We start from the raw sequence: 15,430 nt of genomic DNA on the forward strand, positions 1-15,430 counted from the left end.
GCTGCGCCACACCTCTTCCACAAGAAGAACAAGTCATTCAAAAAGTAAATTGCATGATATTCTGCTAAAAATCCTATACAAAGTATATGTACTGTATTTTGAAAAGCATTGCATTATCAGTAACACTACTGTAATCAAATCAAAGTACATTTACAATTACAATCCAAACTGTGTTACAACTGTATATTAACTGCAAAGTATTTATCACTTACCTGTGCGAGGCTTGCTTGGTTCTAGGAAATAAAATAACTAATAGAATATTTTTATACAAAAACAATTGGTCTGAAGTTCTGCCTTTTAGTGTGTGAATTAATTTGCTGACTGAATGTGTACAACAAATGCTTAACACTGTCCTCTGATAGAGCCTTACAGCCAACCACACTACCACAAATAGAAAGTGAGGTGCTATCTAACTTAACCTCTGCCTAACTTTGGGATTCCATTGGATTCTGTGCACACTACAACTCACTTTGGTATAGTATATACAGAGCCAGCTTCCTACACTAGCTAATTGTATTCTTCTTGCGTAATTAATTTTGCTTCCTTAATTTCGCTTTTATAGGTAAGTACTGTTTTTGAATGTCTACATCTCTGTTCTGCATGCTTGAAAACTTGGTGGCGATTTAGAGGAGGCTTTAATTTATCAGTACATGCTGGGAGCCAGAATGTGTTCTGTGGCTACTAAAGTTTTACAATAGGAGTCACATATAGATGAGGGGGCCGGTATGTTCTCAAGGGAAATATTGGAAAAGTTAAGAAGGAGTCTTAAGGAACTGGGTGTTTTTCAGGAGGGGTCTTATTCGGTTAGTAATAAAATGATATGACTATGTAGAGATTATACTGATAGACAATTATGTTTTTTTGCATAAAATTAGGTCCAGCATATGGCCAGTCTCATTGGGTGAGGAGTCGAAAAGTCGTTTGAGCGAGTAACAAAAACATTATTTAGGAGTGCTGTGGCATGTCCGTCGCCAGATGTATCCACGTGTATACTTAGGTTTTCCAAAAGAATGCATTAATTGTATATGAAACTTGGAATTGTCCGTAAACCATTAAACTTGGAAAAAAGATAGATGAGTAAACAGAGCTAAACAATAGTGTCTGTTGGGAATAGGGCGAGATACTAATGGAGAGAGCCTCAATAGTGAATAAAGGAGGTGATGACTGAAATAAAGGTGACATATTTTCCGTGATAAAATTGGTGACAAACCCCCCCCCACCCTTGCTTATCGCCCACTCGATGCACGAATAAGCAGGAATGCAGCGTCACACAGTGCTACTAAGGACCAAGGATTTAACCAAGTTTTGCTTAAAAATAAAATGAACGTATAAAACGAGTGTCGAAAACCTTCATGGAATGTGTAGGGAGTGGAAGTTCATTAATTAGAGCTGTTTGTAATGTATACCTGTCAACTCATTCGGCATTTGGAGGGCATCATCTGTTTTTTTTCTAGTCACCCACCTGAAAACGCAATGCTTCCATATACTTTAATGACTCATCTGCTTTTCAGACCTACATCACCCTCAAGTGGTCAGTAAGTGTTGATCTAAATGGTATCACCCTCTTAAAAGTCTGACTTAACCCACATGTTCTAGGCAAGAATGTCTGGTATGGTAATGGAGTAACAGAATGTGGTATTTTATTATATGCAGTGTTTGTTAAAATGCTTAAGGATGCCAGCTAGAACTCAAGATGATTTGGAATTGAAAGAGCTTCGGTGCTTAATGAAAGTCAAACCAACGTGTTATGACTGGGCCTGGGGGGTTATCCTTCATTAGTCGAAACTCTGCCAGGAAAACCAAACACCATGCCAAGGCCTCTGGCGTGATTTATGCCAGAACACCTTATTTACGGTCAACATGTACTATGGATAAACAAGCATTTTCAATGCAATAGGTCTCGCATTTACGCGAGTTTGAGCTATTGACATTGTAAATGACAATGCCTTTTATTTACGTTTTGGTTTTTAAAACATGAATAAAAGGCATTGTCATTTACAATGTCAATAGCTCAAACTGTCACAAACACGAGACCTATTGCATTCATAAGAGGTGTTGAGGCATGTGACATCAAACAGAGAGGGAGAACGTAAGACATTTGGGGTTATTTTTAGGCGATGGCATGTGACAATCAACATCAAAGTAATCAGAGGGGGCGTTTACAAGAGGAGGAGAGCATAGGGCGTGTGTAGAATTGATGCCAATATATATTATGGTAACATCGACGATCGGTAGGCCACAATTTTGGTTCTACGTATAACACGGCATGTGTGATGTCTTTTATATGACTCTTTTTAGCAAGCAGCACGGTGCCACTAAAAAGGAGGAAAAAAAGAGTATGAAATGGTAGTCGATCGTACGTCATTGTTCTGTAACTTTCTTTCCTAATATGACTGTAAATGAATCAAGTATCGGAGTGTCTTTCAGAATCACACATCTTGTGTGATGGGAAGTGGGAAATAGAAGCCAGACCCCTGGTTAACCTGCTGGCAGCAGTGCTACCACAGAGGGCTCAACGGGTGCCGAGGCATTGATTGTGGTAATTATTAAAGGCTGCCGCACGCAGATGGTGGTGGCACCCGGGGCCGCCTCCTGCAGCACGCGGTGCGCCGGTAATGTGCTTCTTTCTATCGAAGGGATAGTTAGGAAAAGTTTTGTCCCGGTGCTGACACTGTGCGTGAATGAATACTGTTTTGTTATTCTGAATGAAAGGGGACACGTGACACACATGCGTAGGATTATGTAAAAAAAACAGCAGCCTACGTCATTAACTATTTTGTACACGTGCTTCTGGGTGTTTTCTGTGTTGAACATGTCTAATTTTCTGCAACACATTTAACTCGTCGCAACTCTATTTTATTATACCCAAGTTTTCACAGCTTATTTAACAGTCGTCCCATGACACGAGTTCCTTCCTTTGCTCTAAAAGGGATTGTAAATAAACTCAACGGAGCTCATTGCATCGACCACTGCAAGGGGTTGTCACATGGTCAGGCACGGCTCGGCTCGGATGCAGCAGCTGGGAAAAGACACGAGAATGAAAGTAAAACCAGCGCGGTGCTCATGAAAGGGGAGCCAGCGGACACAAGTGCAAGCGGACGAAAACTGTAGTTAGGCGCCGCTGCTTCCGGACTACACGGAAGTTACTATTGGATCAACACCCAACAGAAAGCAAGATAAGAACAGCAATGCCACAGTTAAACGAACCGCAAGCGGTATGACAAATTACACGAAGCTTGACCCAACATATGGATTACTTTATGTCTCGCTGAGACAGCGCATGCGCTGATAAGGAGAGACCTAAAAAAAGACTACAATTCCTTACAGACATTGAACTACATTATAACTACCATCAACCATACCTTAAATACCTCTCATTTTCATATGAAGGCACAGTCTTGACTCATGTTCTCTACAGGGCTCATGGTTTGATGGTTATATAAAGTTAGGTTTGATAGCAGATCAGCATTATCAAATAGGATAACTTATAAATTGAAATTATACATAGCATGACTGAAATGTGAAAGCATGTGACTCTGATGAAGATACTGTGCTACAAAAGTGGGCACCAAGCAAGCACCCAGTTGGCTAGTAGCAAACTCCTTTTTCTATCCCTCTTCCACATCTACCCTATTATGCATTCTTTGATCTTACAGCCCCTAAAACAACTTAAAGATGCTTCTTTCTCCAATATGGTTTTCTTTGTCATGTGACGGGATGAAAAGTGACACATTTGATTCCAGGCTATATGTAGGTACTCTTTCTGCACAGGATCTGAAAACAAGCAGTTAAATTTGGTAAATGTTAAAAAATGCAAAATTATTTCTATCTATATATCTATCTCTATATCTATATATATATATTTGTATGTAATTGGATATTTCTGACATCTATCAAATGCCCAGACGTATGGGAAGTTAAAGCTGCATCACAAGGCAAAGTAGTCACCCTCTTTAAAGCTATAAAACCTGAAGTGTGGAATGATGAAGGAAATCAGCTCATCATAGCCATATACTTCTGCACAACCAAACACCTAGCGATTGGATCGCTTGGGGAACGTTTTAGAAGCACAGAATTGATCATCAATTAAAGATCAATGAATCTCTCTTTAGTTGTACTGAGATTACCAAATGTTATGATTTTTAGAGCCCCCCTGGCCCGTGGGAGTATGTTTTGACTCCTCTGACACTGGAATTCTACCCGTCTTAGTAGCAGCAGCCTAGCCAGCACTTCTATTGTGTGTTTCTACTATCTGTGGGTAGCTGGATTGCAACGGCTCGCACAATGTAGTGTTGGCCTAAGTGTGCATTTTCTATGTTTATAGGAACGCATTTATTACATAGATGAGTTCTAAGCCTGCATTTTAAGTTCTGGGTTGAAAGTGTTGTGATTTAAAACTGGGGAGTTTGTGGTGCGCAAAGGTAACAGCAACATCAATGGCAGATAAAATTTCACAATTTCGAGACGCAATCGGTCCTGGGTTACCCACAGGAAGAGCTCAGCGCTATTTTGCTGCATGACCAGTGGAGGAAGAGTCACTACACTGAATTGGTACTAAGCATTGTTTGAAGTATGAAGCCAATATGCTGCTTTAGGAGATGTCTTTAGATACTACAACAGTGTTTAATTACAAGTCTAACAAGATGAAGCTTGGAAACATAATAGTGGATTTGTTGTTAGGTAATCGTGTACCAGCATGCATTCTGATAAGTGCTGTTATAAAAAAATGGTTCACCACATTTTGAAGCACCAGAATCCCATGGACTTATAATCATTGTGATGACCACCTGTATCAAGAGTGAATTTTGGTAGGGTACATTAAGTCCGTTACCAACGACTTACCACAAGCTGTGTGTACCTCCTCACATTCAATCCCTAGAGACACATTCGCTAAGCCCTCGATATTCTCAATTCCAAGAGCACGATGTGAGTTGCAGGAGATCTAGAAACGCTACTTCCTTGATGTGCTCCTTCAGAAAACCGCACCGTCATAATGCATTATTACAAATTTATGACCTTGCGTTGGTGCCATTTTGCTCACTCTCAGCCACCGGTGGAAACCAATCTTACATTTTGACTGCAATTGCAAGGTGTAATATCCTGGTGGTGGGCAGTCTTAAATCAAGTTGCGAGTTGATGTTTTGCACTAAACACAGTTAAGTCACAGTTCAGCTCGGTAACACAATAAAATATTTACAATGGTGCTCAAACGTGTGCTTTACAAGCTTGGAATCGTTCTCCACCTTAAGCACTTCTTCCCTTACAAGAAGAACCAGTTATGATGGGGCAAGAAATGAGCGAATATTCGTAATTTATATTTCGACATTTGCACACAAACTCTTCATTGTTTGCTCTTCACTCTTTAACGCTGCAGTAAAGGCTAGATATTAATACTGAGGTGCTGGTGAGGATACATTTATAAAGTATTCAAAACATTATCTTTCACACTGGTCATCGTCCACTCACTCCACAAATCTAAGAAGCAAGTAGGTCTTTACAAGCTTGCTTAAAACAATTCAATTTTTTAAAAAATGGTTTTAGACAGGAAAGGCTTAAGTAAAACGACATGGACAATTTTCAGATTGGAGGTCTGAAGAACATATCTGCATGTTTGGTTTATGAGTTACACAGAATCAGAATGAATCAAACTAAAAACAAATGGTCGACTTTGTAAAATTAAGCTTTAACAGAAACAAAAGGGTTACAAAAATATAACTCAAAGCAAAAGAGAGCGAGGACTGGGGGCCAATAAAGGTCCAGTACCCAGGCTCCGAAAGCACTAATCCAACCAAAAAGGGAGGTACTGTTCCTGTCAGAGAGAGAGGAAAGTAGACAAAATGTTGGAGAAAGCAGTGAATACTAAGGATTCATTCTTGGTACCCTCACACATCCCTGGGGATGTCATGCTTCATCATGAAGTGTTGCTCCTTGTAGGGCCAGCACTGCAATGCCCTACGGTCCCCATGAAGGGTAGCTTTATTGGAGATCTTTTATTGTTCTTGCTGTTTGATGAAGGGTGAAAGTATGAGGGAGTCCTAAATGTGTGGGGTGAAGTGATAGTGTTTTCAAGGGTGAGAAAAAATTGGGTAAATCTGTGTAGGAGATACCTTTTTTTTTTTTTTTTTTAAATGATGGTTCTACTGGCAGGATTAAATAAACGTAAATGGGTCAAGGCAACTGTAGATGTGTGATGTACCCAAGTAGCTCTAAGCCTCTGTGTGTAGTCAGGTCAGTGTAGTCAGGTCGACATGTTTCGCACCCTATGGTCCAAAAAGGATCTACAAAACTTCTTCAGGACCTAACAATTGATAGCCCTACCCCACACCTTAACCGGGATGTGTAGTGTAGTGTAGGTATTTTCACTAAAATAAAAACCTGGTACAATGGTAAAGAAAATGATCGCCCAATCTGAAAAAGAAAGAGAAGACAATAGACAATGCAAAGTAGTAAGAAAGAAGTGCTCAGGATCGCTTTTCCAATGCACAATATCAAAGTGTCTCCAATGGTAGACATGGGTATGCTGCGGCTGGCACTGAAATGTTGCCAAATAGTGAAAGAAGTGAAAAACAAAGTAGTACACAAAAGACAGCAGGAGTATGGGACAGATGTGGTACAACCAACATACAATTAAAAACTGTTCAGGTGACACACACAGTGTTGTAAACTGGTGGACTTATTAGTGCGAACTCGGGGTGTTACACTTTGGATTGGTCATCAAATGCCCCATTGGTCAAAACAGAGGTTAACGCACAGCTGCTAACTGTAGGGGAAAGGTAATGACAGTCAAACTGCAGTTAATCTAAAGTAAAAAGAATAGAAGGGCCAAAGCAATAACTGGACCCTGGGTATCCCAAGTGAGGCAGTCGTACTCACGTGGTTCTGGCGTAAGAGATTGCAGAGACCTACCCTCCTCTGCTCGCCCAGACCGAGTCTGAGCAGAAGAGGCTGCCCATATATGAAGCACAGCTAATTGAGAGATTGTGTTCGGGTGTGGAGTATGCGGCTGTGACAGCAAGCTGGGATTGGATAGCCTGATGAGTTATGTGGGTGCGAGCACAAGAGAGGGGGCGCGACCCAGGCAACAAGCTGGCAATCTGCGTACATCACACACCTATAATAGTCTTGATACATTTATGGGTTTTACGAAGCTGTCAGGAGAATCATCACAGGCAGTTTTGGCCATTTCTTCCTAATCCTTGAATACACTATCACTCCACCCCACACATTTAGAACACACTTATACTTGCAACCCTTCATCATACGCCAAGAACAATAAAATATCTCCACTAAGCAACCCTTTGTGGGGCCCATAGGGCATTGCCACGCCAGCCCTAGGAGAAGCAACATCCAATGATGAAGCGTGACATCCCCAGGGATGTGTGAGGGCACCAAGAATTAATCCTTAGGATTTCCACTCCATGCTTCGTGCACTATTTTGTCTACTTTACTTTCTCTCAGACAGGAACAGTAACTCCCTTGTTGATTACAAAAAACATAAAACAGTTTTTCTTGGGTTAAAATCTTTTAAACAGTTCATTGCCAAATGCCCATTACCAAAACACAAAGCTCCACAGATTGGAGCATTCCCCCCATGTCCAACCTCATCTCCAATCCAGTGGTCACTCTCCCCCCTACTACCACTGCACACTCCCCCTCCGATGTCCCACATCCACAGACACAACCGGTCTCCACCATTTACCTCACTGACAACACCCTTGACATCCCCATGGCGAACTGGGATCGCCAACCCTTGTCGATACCTAAACCTGATGAGATCAGCGACTCTTACCTCGCTTTGAGCCAGAAGTCAGCCCCTTTCCCCATCCCTGTTATTATCGGCACTAACAGAATCCCTAAAAATGTCCACTCGCCTAGACCTCCTGCTCAATACTCCTCTATCCACCTTACTCCCCCCATCATCGAGGCACCACGTCCTCTCTCTTGCATGCTCCTCAACTGCAGATCAGCAGTACAACACGCCACAGACATTGCTGAAGCTCTACTCGCTGAAGAAATTGACATCGCTTTCCTCACTGAATCCTGGTTCCATGTCCACTCCACCCCCATTCTTGACATTCTCACCCCTCCAGGATACACCATCATCAGACAAGACAGACCGATCAAAACGGGGGGAGGACTAGCCATCATCCACAAGGCCGGAATACAGATTACCAAACTTAAACCTGCAGAATACCTATCGTTTGAATACCTGGGTGTCGAACTCACTGCCAAGGGAACCTCACCCATCAAATTCCACACCATCTACCATGCTCCTGGAGAGCGTACCCTTTTCTCTGAAGAACTAACAGACCTAATATCACGGTTCTCCATGACAGACACTAAAGACGTGTTCCTGGGTGACCTCAATATCCACTGGAACGACCCAGAGGCCTCCACTGCCCTGAACCTATCCAACCTACTTGAAATATATAACCTCAAACAACTCTGCAATAAACCAACTCACAGCAAAGGTGCAACACTGGATACGATCATTACCAACAATGATCTGGTCTCTCTGAGAGCGATTTCTCCCATTGACTGGTCCGACCAGCACCTCATTCTGTTCAAGATTGATGCACTTGTCTTCCACCAACCTATTCGTGATGACAAACCTAAACACTGGACCAGAAATATCAAAGCAATCCCTTTATCCGAACTTGAATCCAGGATTCATGCCCATCTTCAACTCCAACCCTCATCATCGACGGCTGATGACCTCACTACACACTTTAACTAAAAAATGACGTTCTAAACCAAGTAGCTCCTCTCAAACTCAAACAACTGAGGCGAACCAAATCTAAACCCTGGTATAACGTGGATCTGAATGAGGAAAGGCGTCAACTCAGACAAACGGAAAGGTCTTGGAGACTAAACCCCTCGACCTTACACCTAGCGCAACTTAGATCTGCTCTGCAAGCATACAAAAAACACATTTTCAGTGAAAAGGCATCTTTCTTCCGCAGCCAACTAGAGCTGGCGAAAAACAGACAGAGAGAACTCTTCAACATTGTCAAAAGCCAAACTAACTGCACTCCCTCTCAAGAAATCAAAGCCACCAATGAGCGTTGTGAAGAAATTGCCACCTTCACTAATTAAGTCTCGAAAATTGATCAATCCTTCATCCAAACCTCTAACCCTCCTTCCCTTGTAACCTGCCCCACTCTAACCACCCCTGATCATTCAGAAAGAGTTCGTACCAAGGACAATCAGGTCTGCCTCCAGCTAAAAAACAATGCGCATTGGTCCGACTTTGAGCTAATGTCGGAAAATGAGGTTCAGAGTATAATTTCTAACCTCAAACCTTCCTCCCACACTATGGACCCCATCCCATCCACAATCATAAAATAACTTAACCACACCATTTCCCCTTTCTGGGAAAAAATCATCAATGCCTCTCTCACTTCAGGCTGTGTCCCAGACTCCCTTCAACTTGGACAAATCACACCCATTCTCCAAAAACCAGGGTCCGACTCTAATGATCTCAACAACCTCAGACCTATCTCCAACCTCCCATTCCTTGCAAAAACATTGGAGAAATGCGTTCTCCACCAACTCAACAAACACATTGATGAGTTCAACCTCCTCGACACCTTTCAATCAGTATTCAGGAAAGGCTGTAGCACGGAAACAGCTATGCTCAACGTCTCTGACGATATTCACAATACTTTAGATGAAGGTGATGCCTGCCTACTCATCCTTATTGACCTATCTGCGGCATTCGACACAGTAAATCATCCAGTGCTTCTGGAGACCTGGTCGAAGCGCTCCGGCATCAATGGCACAGTACTAAAATGGTTCACCTCCTTCTTTCAACACCGCTCGCAATGAATTAAAATCAACTCCTGTCTCTCTAAGCCAACAAAAGTCACACTTGGGGTCCCGCAAGGCTCGATCCTCTTCAATCTCTTCATGGAGCCTCTCACAATCATCTTGAAAAAAGCTGGAGTGAATTACCACCTTTACGCTGAAGACACCCAAATCTATTTCAAAATCTAGTCTCCCAGCGACATCCAACACCTCAATGCCACTCTAACCGAGATCCAAACTTGGTTCAACGCTAACCACTTAAAGTTCAACCCAGATAAAACTGAACTAATCCTATTCTGTCCAAAAAGCAACCATCATCCAATCCAAGAGTGGCTCATGAATCTGGTCGCCCTAAACTGCCCCATCATCCTATCCGACTCAGTTAAGTCTCTAGGCATCACCCTTGACAAGAACTTATCTATGGAGGCCCACATCAAAAACTCTGCAAAAAATGCTCTTTTCTCTCTAAAACACCTCAAGAAATTGAAACATTTTCTTCCCCATGATGACCTCAAGACATTAGTCCAATCCCTAGTTCTCTCTAAAATCGACTACGGGAACGCTATCCTAACAGGGACTTCAAAAGCTCAACTAGCCCCTCTAAGGGCAGTGTTGAACATGGCCGCTCGACTCGTATCCGGAGTAAAAAGATTTGAACACATCACTCCAGCTCTCAACTCCCTCAACTGGCTCCCCATGGAAGGGAGGTGTATTTACAAACTGGCCTGCATCACACACAAAACCCTTCACTCTCCGGCCCCTAACTACCTGAACAACAAACTGGTAAGAGCAGGTCAATCCAGAACGCTGAGAAGCTCCAACTCACTCCTTATTCCTCCAAAACTGAAAAAGAAAACCACACAATACAGATCGTTCTCTGGCAACGCTCCCAGGATGTGCAACGCTCTCCTTGAGTCCTCAGATGCAACCCCTCCTTCTCCTGTTTCAAAAGGGACCTGAAAATCCATCTCCTTAACAAATACTTTCCTGACCAACATCAACTAACCTAGACTTCAATATCCGAGTTTACTCCTCCCTCTTGACATTCAAGGATAGTTGGTGACCGGACTGTGTTAACCACCTTATCTTCCATGCTGTATTTTTTCTATCCCTGTTTTTGCTTCCTTACTGCCTGCCTACTTTGTAATGCAATTTCCGTCTGTTTTTCTTAACAGTATGCATGTAAAGCGCTCTGATACCTACGGGTCAAGCTAGCGCTATATAAAACTTTTAAAATAAAAAATAAAAAATTAAGACATTTGAAAGACAGGGTATAACCAGAAAACAAGAAAAGAAAAATAATCTTTTCCATTGCGTGGACCCAGAGGGTTTGAAAGTATATAAACAAATGGAAAAACAAACTGCAGGTCAAGGAAAATTATTTATGTATGCCAATGATGTCTTAATACCCCTTTTGCTATAGGAGATGTGCTGCAAGGAGACACTGAGATGTGCATGACGGAGTGAGTTGAGTCGCAGGGCAGAAAATGGTGGGAGATGCCACCACCATTAGCTGTGCTCGGGAGATTTGAGACAGGCTGTGGCGGCATCAAGTGTTTCCCTTGAGGGCCTTATCTTCATTGCTTGCCATATTGTAAGAGGCCCTGCGGCTTGCAATCTAAACGATCACTAAATGAACTCCGATGTCACAGTGGGATGCCTGAGAGGCGGCGCGATACAGGAGGTTTGCAGGGCCCTCGTGCCTTTGTGAACCGCGAACCGTGTGACTACTGTGCACTTTAAATATGCACGGGACCGCCAGCCAGTGTCTGAGGGCGTACACCGTATGCACTGCAGTGTCATTGGTGTGCTACGGCGAGGTAATGGTTGGGTGGGGGGTTGCTTATGCACCCTGCTGCCATCCTGTCTACCACGCTGCCCATTACCCAGCTGTTTTCAATCGGTATCAGCACCACAGACTTTTGCAGAAATGGACGCAGGGGCATTGTTGGGCCCCTATGGATGGTGTGGACTGTGTGGGACCTTCACATCCCCACACCTCCTAGTCCATATGGGGATTTCCCATCAAGTCAATGCTGAATGTGCATTAGCTGCAATTGGCTGGGTGCTGTAGCAGAGTGAACCAGAGTGCTGTTTATTACAGGGAATGCAGCATTTAATTTCAGCACTGAATGTCTGGATGTCAAGAGGAGGGACGTGTTAGGCGCTTACAGTGTTGGTAGCCCAGGGCACGGAGGCAGCCTCTTTAGTGAGCAGGTGCGGCTTGTGTTCTTAGAGTACCACTTGTGCACCCTCTTGGTTGTTTTTGGTGCGCTCTGTGATTCACCTTTGCCTCTTCGGAAGCTGTGCTACTTTGTGGTTTTACCTCTGCTATTTTCTTCATTATTACCAGGATTATTAAAGGCAACCAATTAAGGAAAATAACCAAGTCAACTGCTGAAGCTGTCAGAACTTCTATCAGAACTTCTGGAATCGTTGGAAATTGCTGGAACTGCTGGAATTGGTACCTGACAACTGGAGAGCTGTTGCCTTGGAATCTCTGTAACTCTTAGGTGTTTATTTTCACCTTTCCTAATTGCGGTGCGTATATTGAGGCCAAGAGGAAGGGGTAGTGGCACTGATAGTCACAATCAGCGCAGGGGATGGGGGGAGGCAAGTGTGGTCAAAGAATGCTCGGAGGTATATCTATATATATATATATATATCTCTATATCTATATATTTGTATGTAATTGGATATCTCGGACACCTATCAGAGGAGGGGGGGGGGGCAAGTGTGGTCAAAGAATGCTCTGAGGTTAGCCAAACGGTGGCGTTAAATTCACGTTGCCCTGTCCCTTGCACTCTCTCCGCTCTTGAGAACTGTGAGATTCCTGTAAAAGAGCGAAGGGGCGGTCTTTGATCTAGGGGAACTTAGCATTACGGACTATCACAAAGTCATCTCTGATGGGGTCTAAAGCTTCTTACCCTTGTTCCACACTTGCCCCAAAAAATTGCAAAAATGGCAATGATGGCAGTATCAACACTGACTGGGCAGTGGGAGACTTATTAGGGGATACGGTGTCCCATCTAACTCAGGTTCAACTGTTGTGACCCCGCCATCCCCTCAGAAGGGAAATTATGGCACTACCTCCTCTCGACTAATCCAAAGTCATCTGGGTGGGTTTCTGGCCCCCATGATGGAAGTAACGCTGGAGCCTACAGTTAATGTTCCGTCAAATTTATACACCATCGAGACAACTGTGACCAAAAGGGCACAGTCCCAAGGGCACAGACAGAAGTCTATCAGGTTGGTTGCTGGGTTGCAATCTTCTTTGCGGGACTTTGTTGCAAAACACTTTAAATCTAAAATTCCAAAGCCCGACCTGAGTGAGGGGGGAAAGTAATATGATTGTGTCTAAAAGTAATGCTGATGGTGATTCTGAAAATTGATTTTATCAGTGTAGAGAGATTACATACTTCAGGAGGGAAAGCCGGGCAGAAACCGAAACTATGGGGAATAAGAGTCCAACACCTGATGTCTTTGATGCTCTCCCCCCCCCCCCCCCTGTCGAGCCTGCAAAAATGCAGGCCTCGGGAGTTACTTGCCCTATGGGTGATACACGGGGCGAGGATTACTGGATGGAAAAATTGGATAAAAGTCTCCTGTTGCCACAGTCCCCAGTTTAACCCTTTCTCCCCTACAGCTAAGCACATCTGTATCCCTGCCAACAGCGAAAGTGGTGTTGAGTGCCATAATCTCCCTCTTGAGTGTGCTAGACAAGGTCTGGGGGATCCGGAGTTGTCAAGTCTCTCAGTCCTGTTAGAGGGGTTTCAAGACCAGTGTGGGGGGGGGCTTAGAAGCTAGACACCCAAGGTCCTCATCCTCGCCAAGAGGGGAGGTGGGTGTGCCATTGTTTTGTCTGTATTACCAGGCAGTGTTCAATCTGAACATATACGCTCTTACGAGCACGAACAGCATGAAGAATCGGCTGTTGGGCCATCGAGGGGGACAGGCAACAACAAGCATGAATTAACAAATGAGACTTATTCCCTGGGCAAAGCTTCTGACTTTGCCCAAGACTTTTTAAATGTTGAACCTGCTTTCTAATGTAAGTAACTTTTCAGGGAATGTTGAAAGTGTTGGTCCTGAATAATACTCAATATGTTGAGCTTATCCAGTTGCTTGAAACTATCAGTAAATCACTAAGACATGGGTCTAGGGAGATGACTCTGAAAGGAGGGTCAAAAGGGGGTATTTGTGGCTCTAGTCCTTCCCCCATTCCCCAAGAAGGGACCCAGCTATTTGCACTGTAAATGATGAGACATATGTTTCAAGATTTCCCTACCTAGTCTTGAAAAGGGGGCCTGTATTTGGGAAAAAAAGGATACCAAGTTCAGGCTCACCATGTTGCTGAGATCGGGGAGAACAAACAGTGTTCAAGGAGGCATGGGGGTAGGAAGAATATGGGCTGGCTGAAGGTGTGTGGCGTGAATCCACTCAGGCAACCCACACAAGTCTCCAACTCCACTAGTGTCCACTCCGATACGCAAGTAACCAAACATTAGGGGGCAGTCGAGTAAGAAAGATGTAGGGTGGGTAAGAAAACTTCCAGAGAAAGGTGGAGAGAATATACAGGAATGGGCAACAGTGGTTAAAGAGGCCTCACGGGACAAAAATACTAAAACTGTTAAGGAGAAGTTTCCACTCAACTGCGTTTACCTCAGTCGTAATTCTGATAGAAGAAAATCTTTGGCTGGTTTAAACGTTACTCCTTTAGCCCTTGAAGGTGGCCCTCTTAAGTCTAAACCACTGCCTCTGTTATTCCTCAGATTTCAACAAAAAGGAACAATAAAGTGATAAAACGGCCACAAGAATGGTCACCGGAGAGTAGGTCCTCACGGTGGCTCCCGAGCTTGGGATCATTTATCGTTGAATATTCCTTTCAGCTGGTCCCCTTGGAACCCATACTGCTACGATCACAATTTCGATTTACCTTGTTGAGGAGCTGGGGAGGTTGACACGCCTGGACAGCGCGCGTGTCGTTGCTTGGATCTTATCTTGCTGTGAAGTTTCCATGCGGTCCTTTGGCGATGGATTTCGGAGAGAGTTGGAGCCCTTGCTGAATTGGCCTGCAGAGCTGGTGCTTCACCCGGGCTATCTGACCTAATGCTGTTGGCCTCGCTGCTGTTCTCCGGTGTCGTGCTTCCCATTGTGCCCCGGTTTTGACGTGCTGCTGCCTTGAGGGTCGGGTCGACCATCTTGGTGTTTGTGTAGGCGGCAGTGGTGCTCTGTGACTCCTGGTGGGCCCCTGCCGATCATTTGCAGGGAGGATGCGTCTCCCCCGCGTCGTGAATCCTGGCTTTGACGTGCAGTGGGGGCGGAGAGTGTGTCCCTGCTCCAGGATTTGCCACAAATGACTGGTGGTAGTTGAAGCTGCCCCCGGGGGTGGCGCCGCCAACTCCTGAGTTCCCGGACGCCCGTCAACACCCTCGCTGGTCTATTATGAACTCATACGGCTTCACAACGTGCAGTGAGTTGGTCTCCTGCGTCCTAAATCGCTGATGCACACGTTGAAGCTTGACTTTCCCGACAAGCTAGGGGAGGAGGAGCATTTTGTGTCTCCTCCCTGACTATTACCCACAGAAGCCCTGTTTTTGCCGACTGGCTGCATCTTGCAGTC

At 44.2% G+C, this 15,430-nt stretch overlaps 1 protein-coding gene across 3 annotated transcripts in view; it reads right to left on the bottom strand.

Annotated features, from left to right (window-relative positions):
* Positions 1-15,430, bottom strand: part of LOC146775817 (FH1/FH2 domain-containing protein 1-like) — a 2,636,482-nt gene that overhangs the window by 1,557,472 nt on the left and 1,063,580 nt on the right. For 2 of the 3 annotated variants that reach the window (XM_085639988.1, XM_085639986.1), the window contains exon 11: positions 3,670-3,774. The exons of the other annotated variant lie outside the window; for it this stretch is intronic. In XM_085639988.1, coding sequence (XP_085496114.1) covers positions 3,670-3,774 — 105 coding nt within the window. The remainder of the gene's footprint in view (positions 1-3,669; positions 3,775-15,430) is intronic. 3 annotated transcript variants of the gene reach the window in all.

The sequence above is a fragment of the Triturus cristatus genome, chromosome 12 (genome assembly GCF_964204655.1).
Source record: "Triturus cristatus chromosome 12, aTriCri1.1, whole genome shotgun sequence".
Lineage (NCBI taxonomy): Eukaryota > Metazoa > Chordata > Amphibia > Caudata > Salamandridae > Triturus > Triturus cristatus.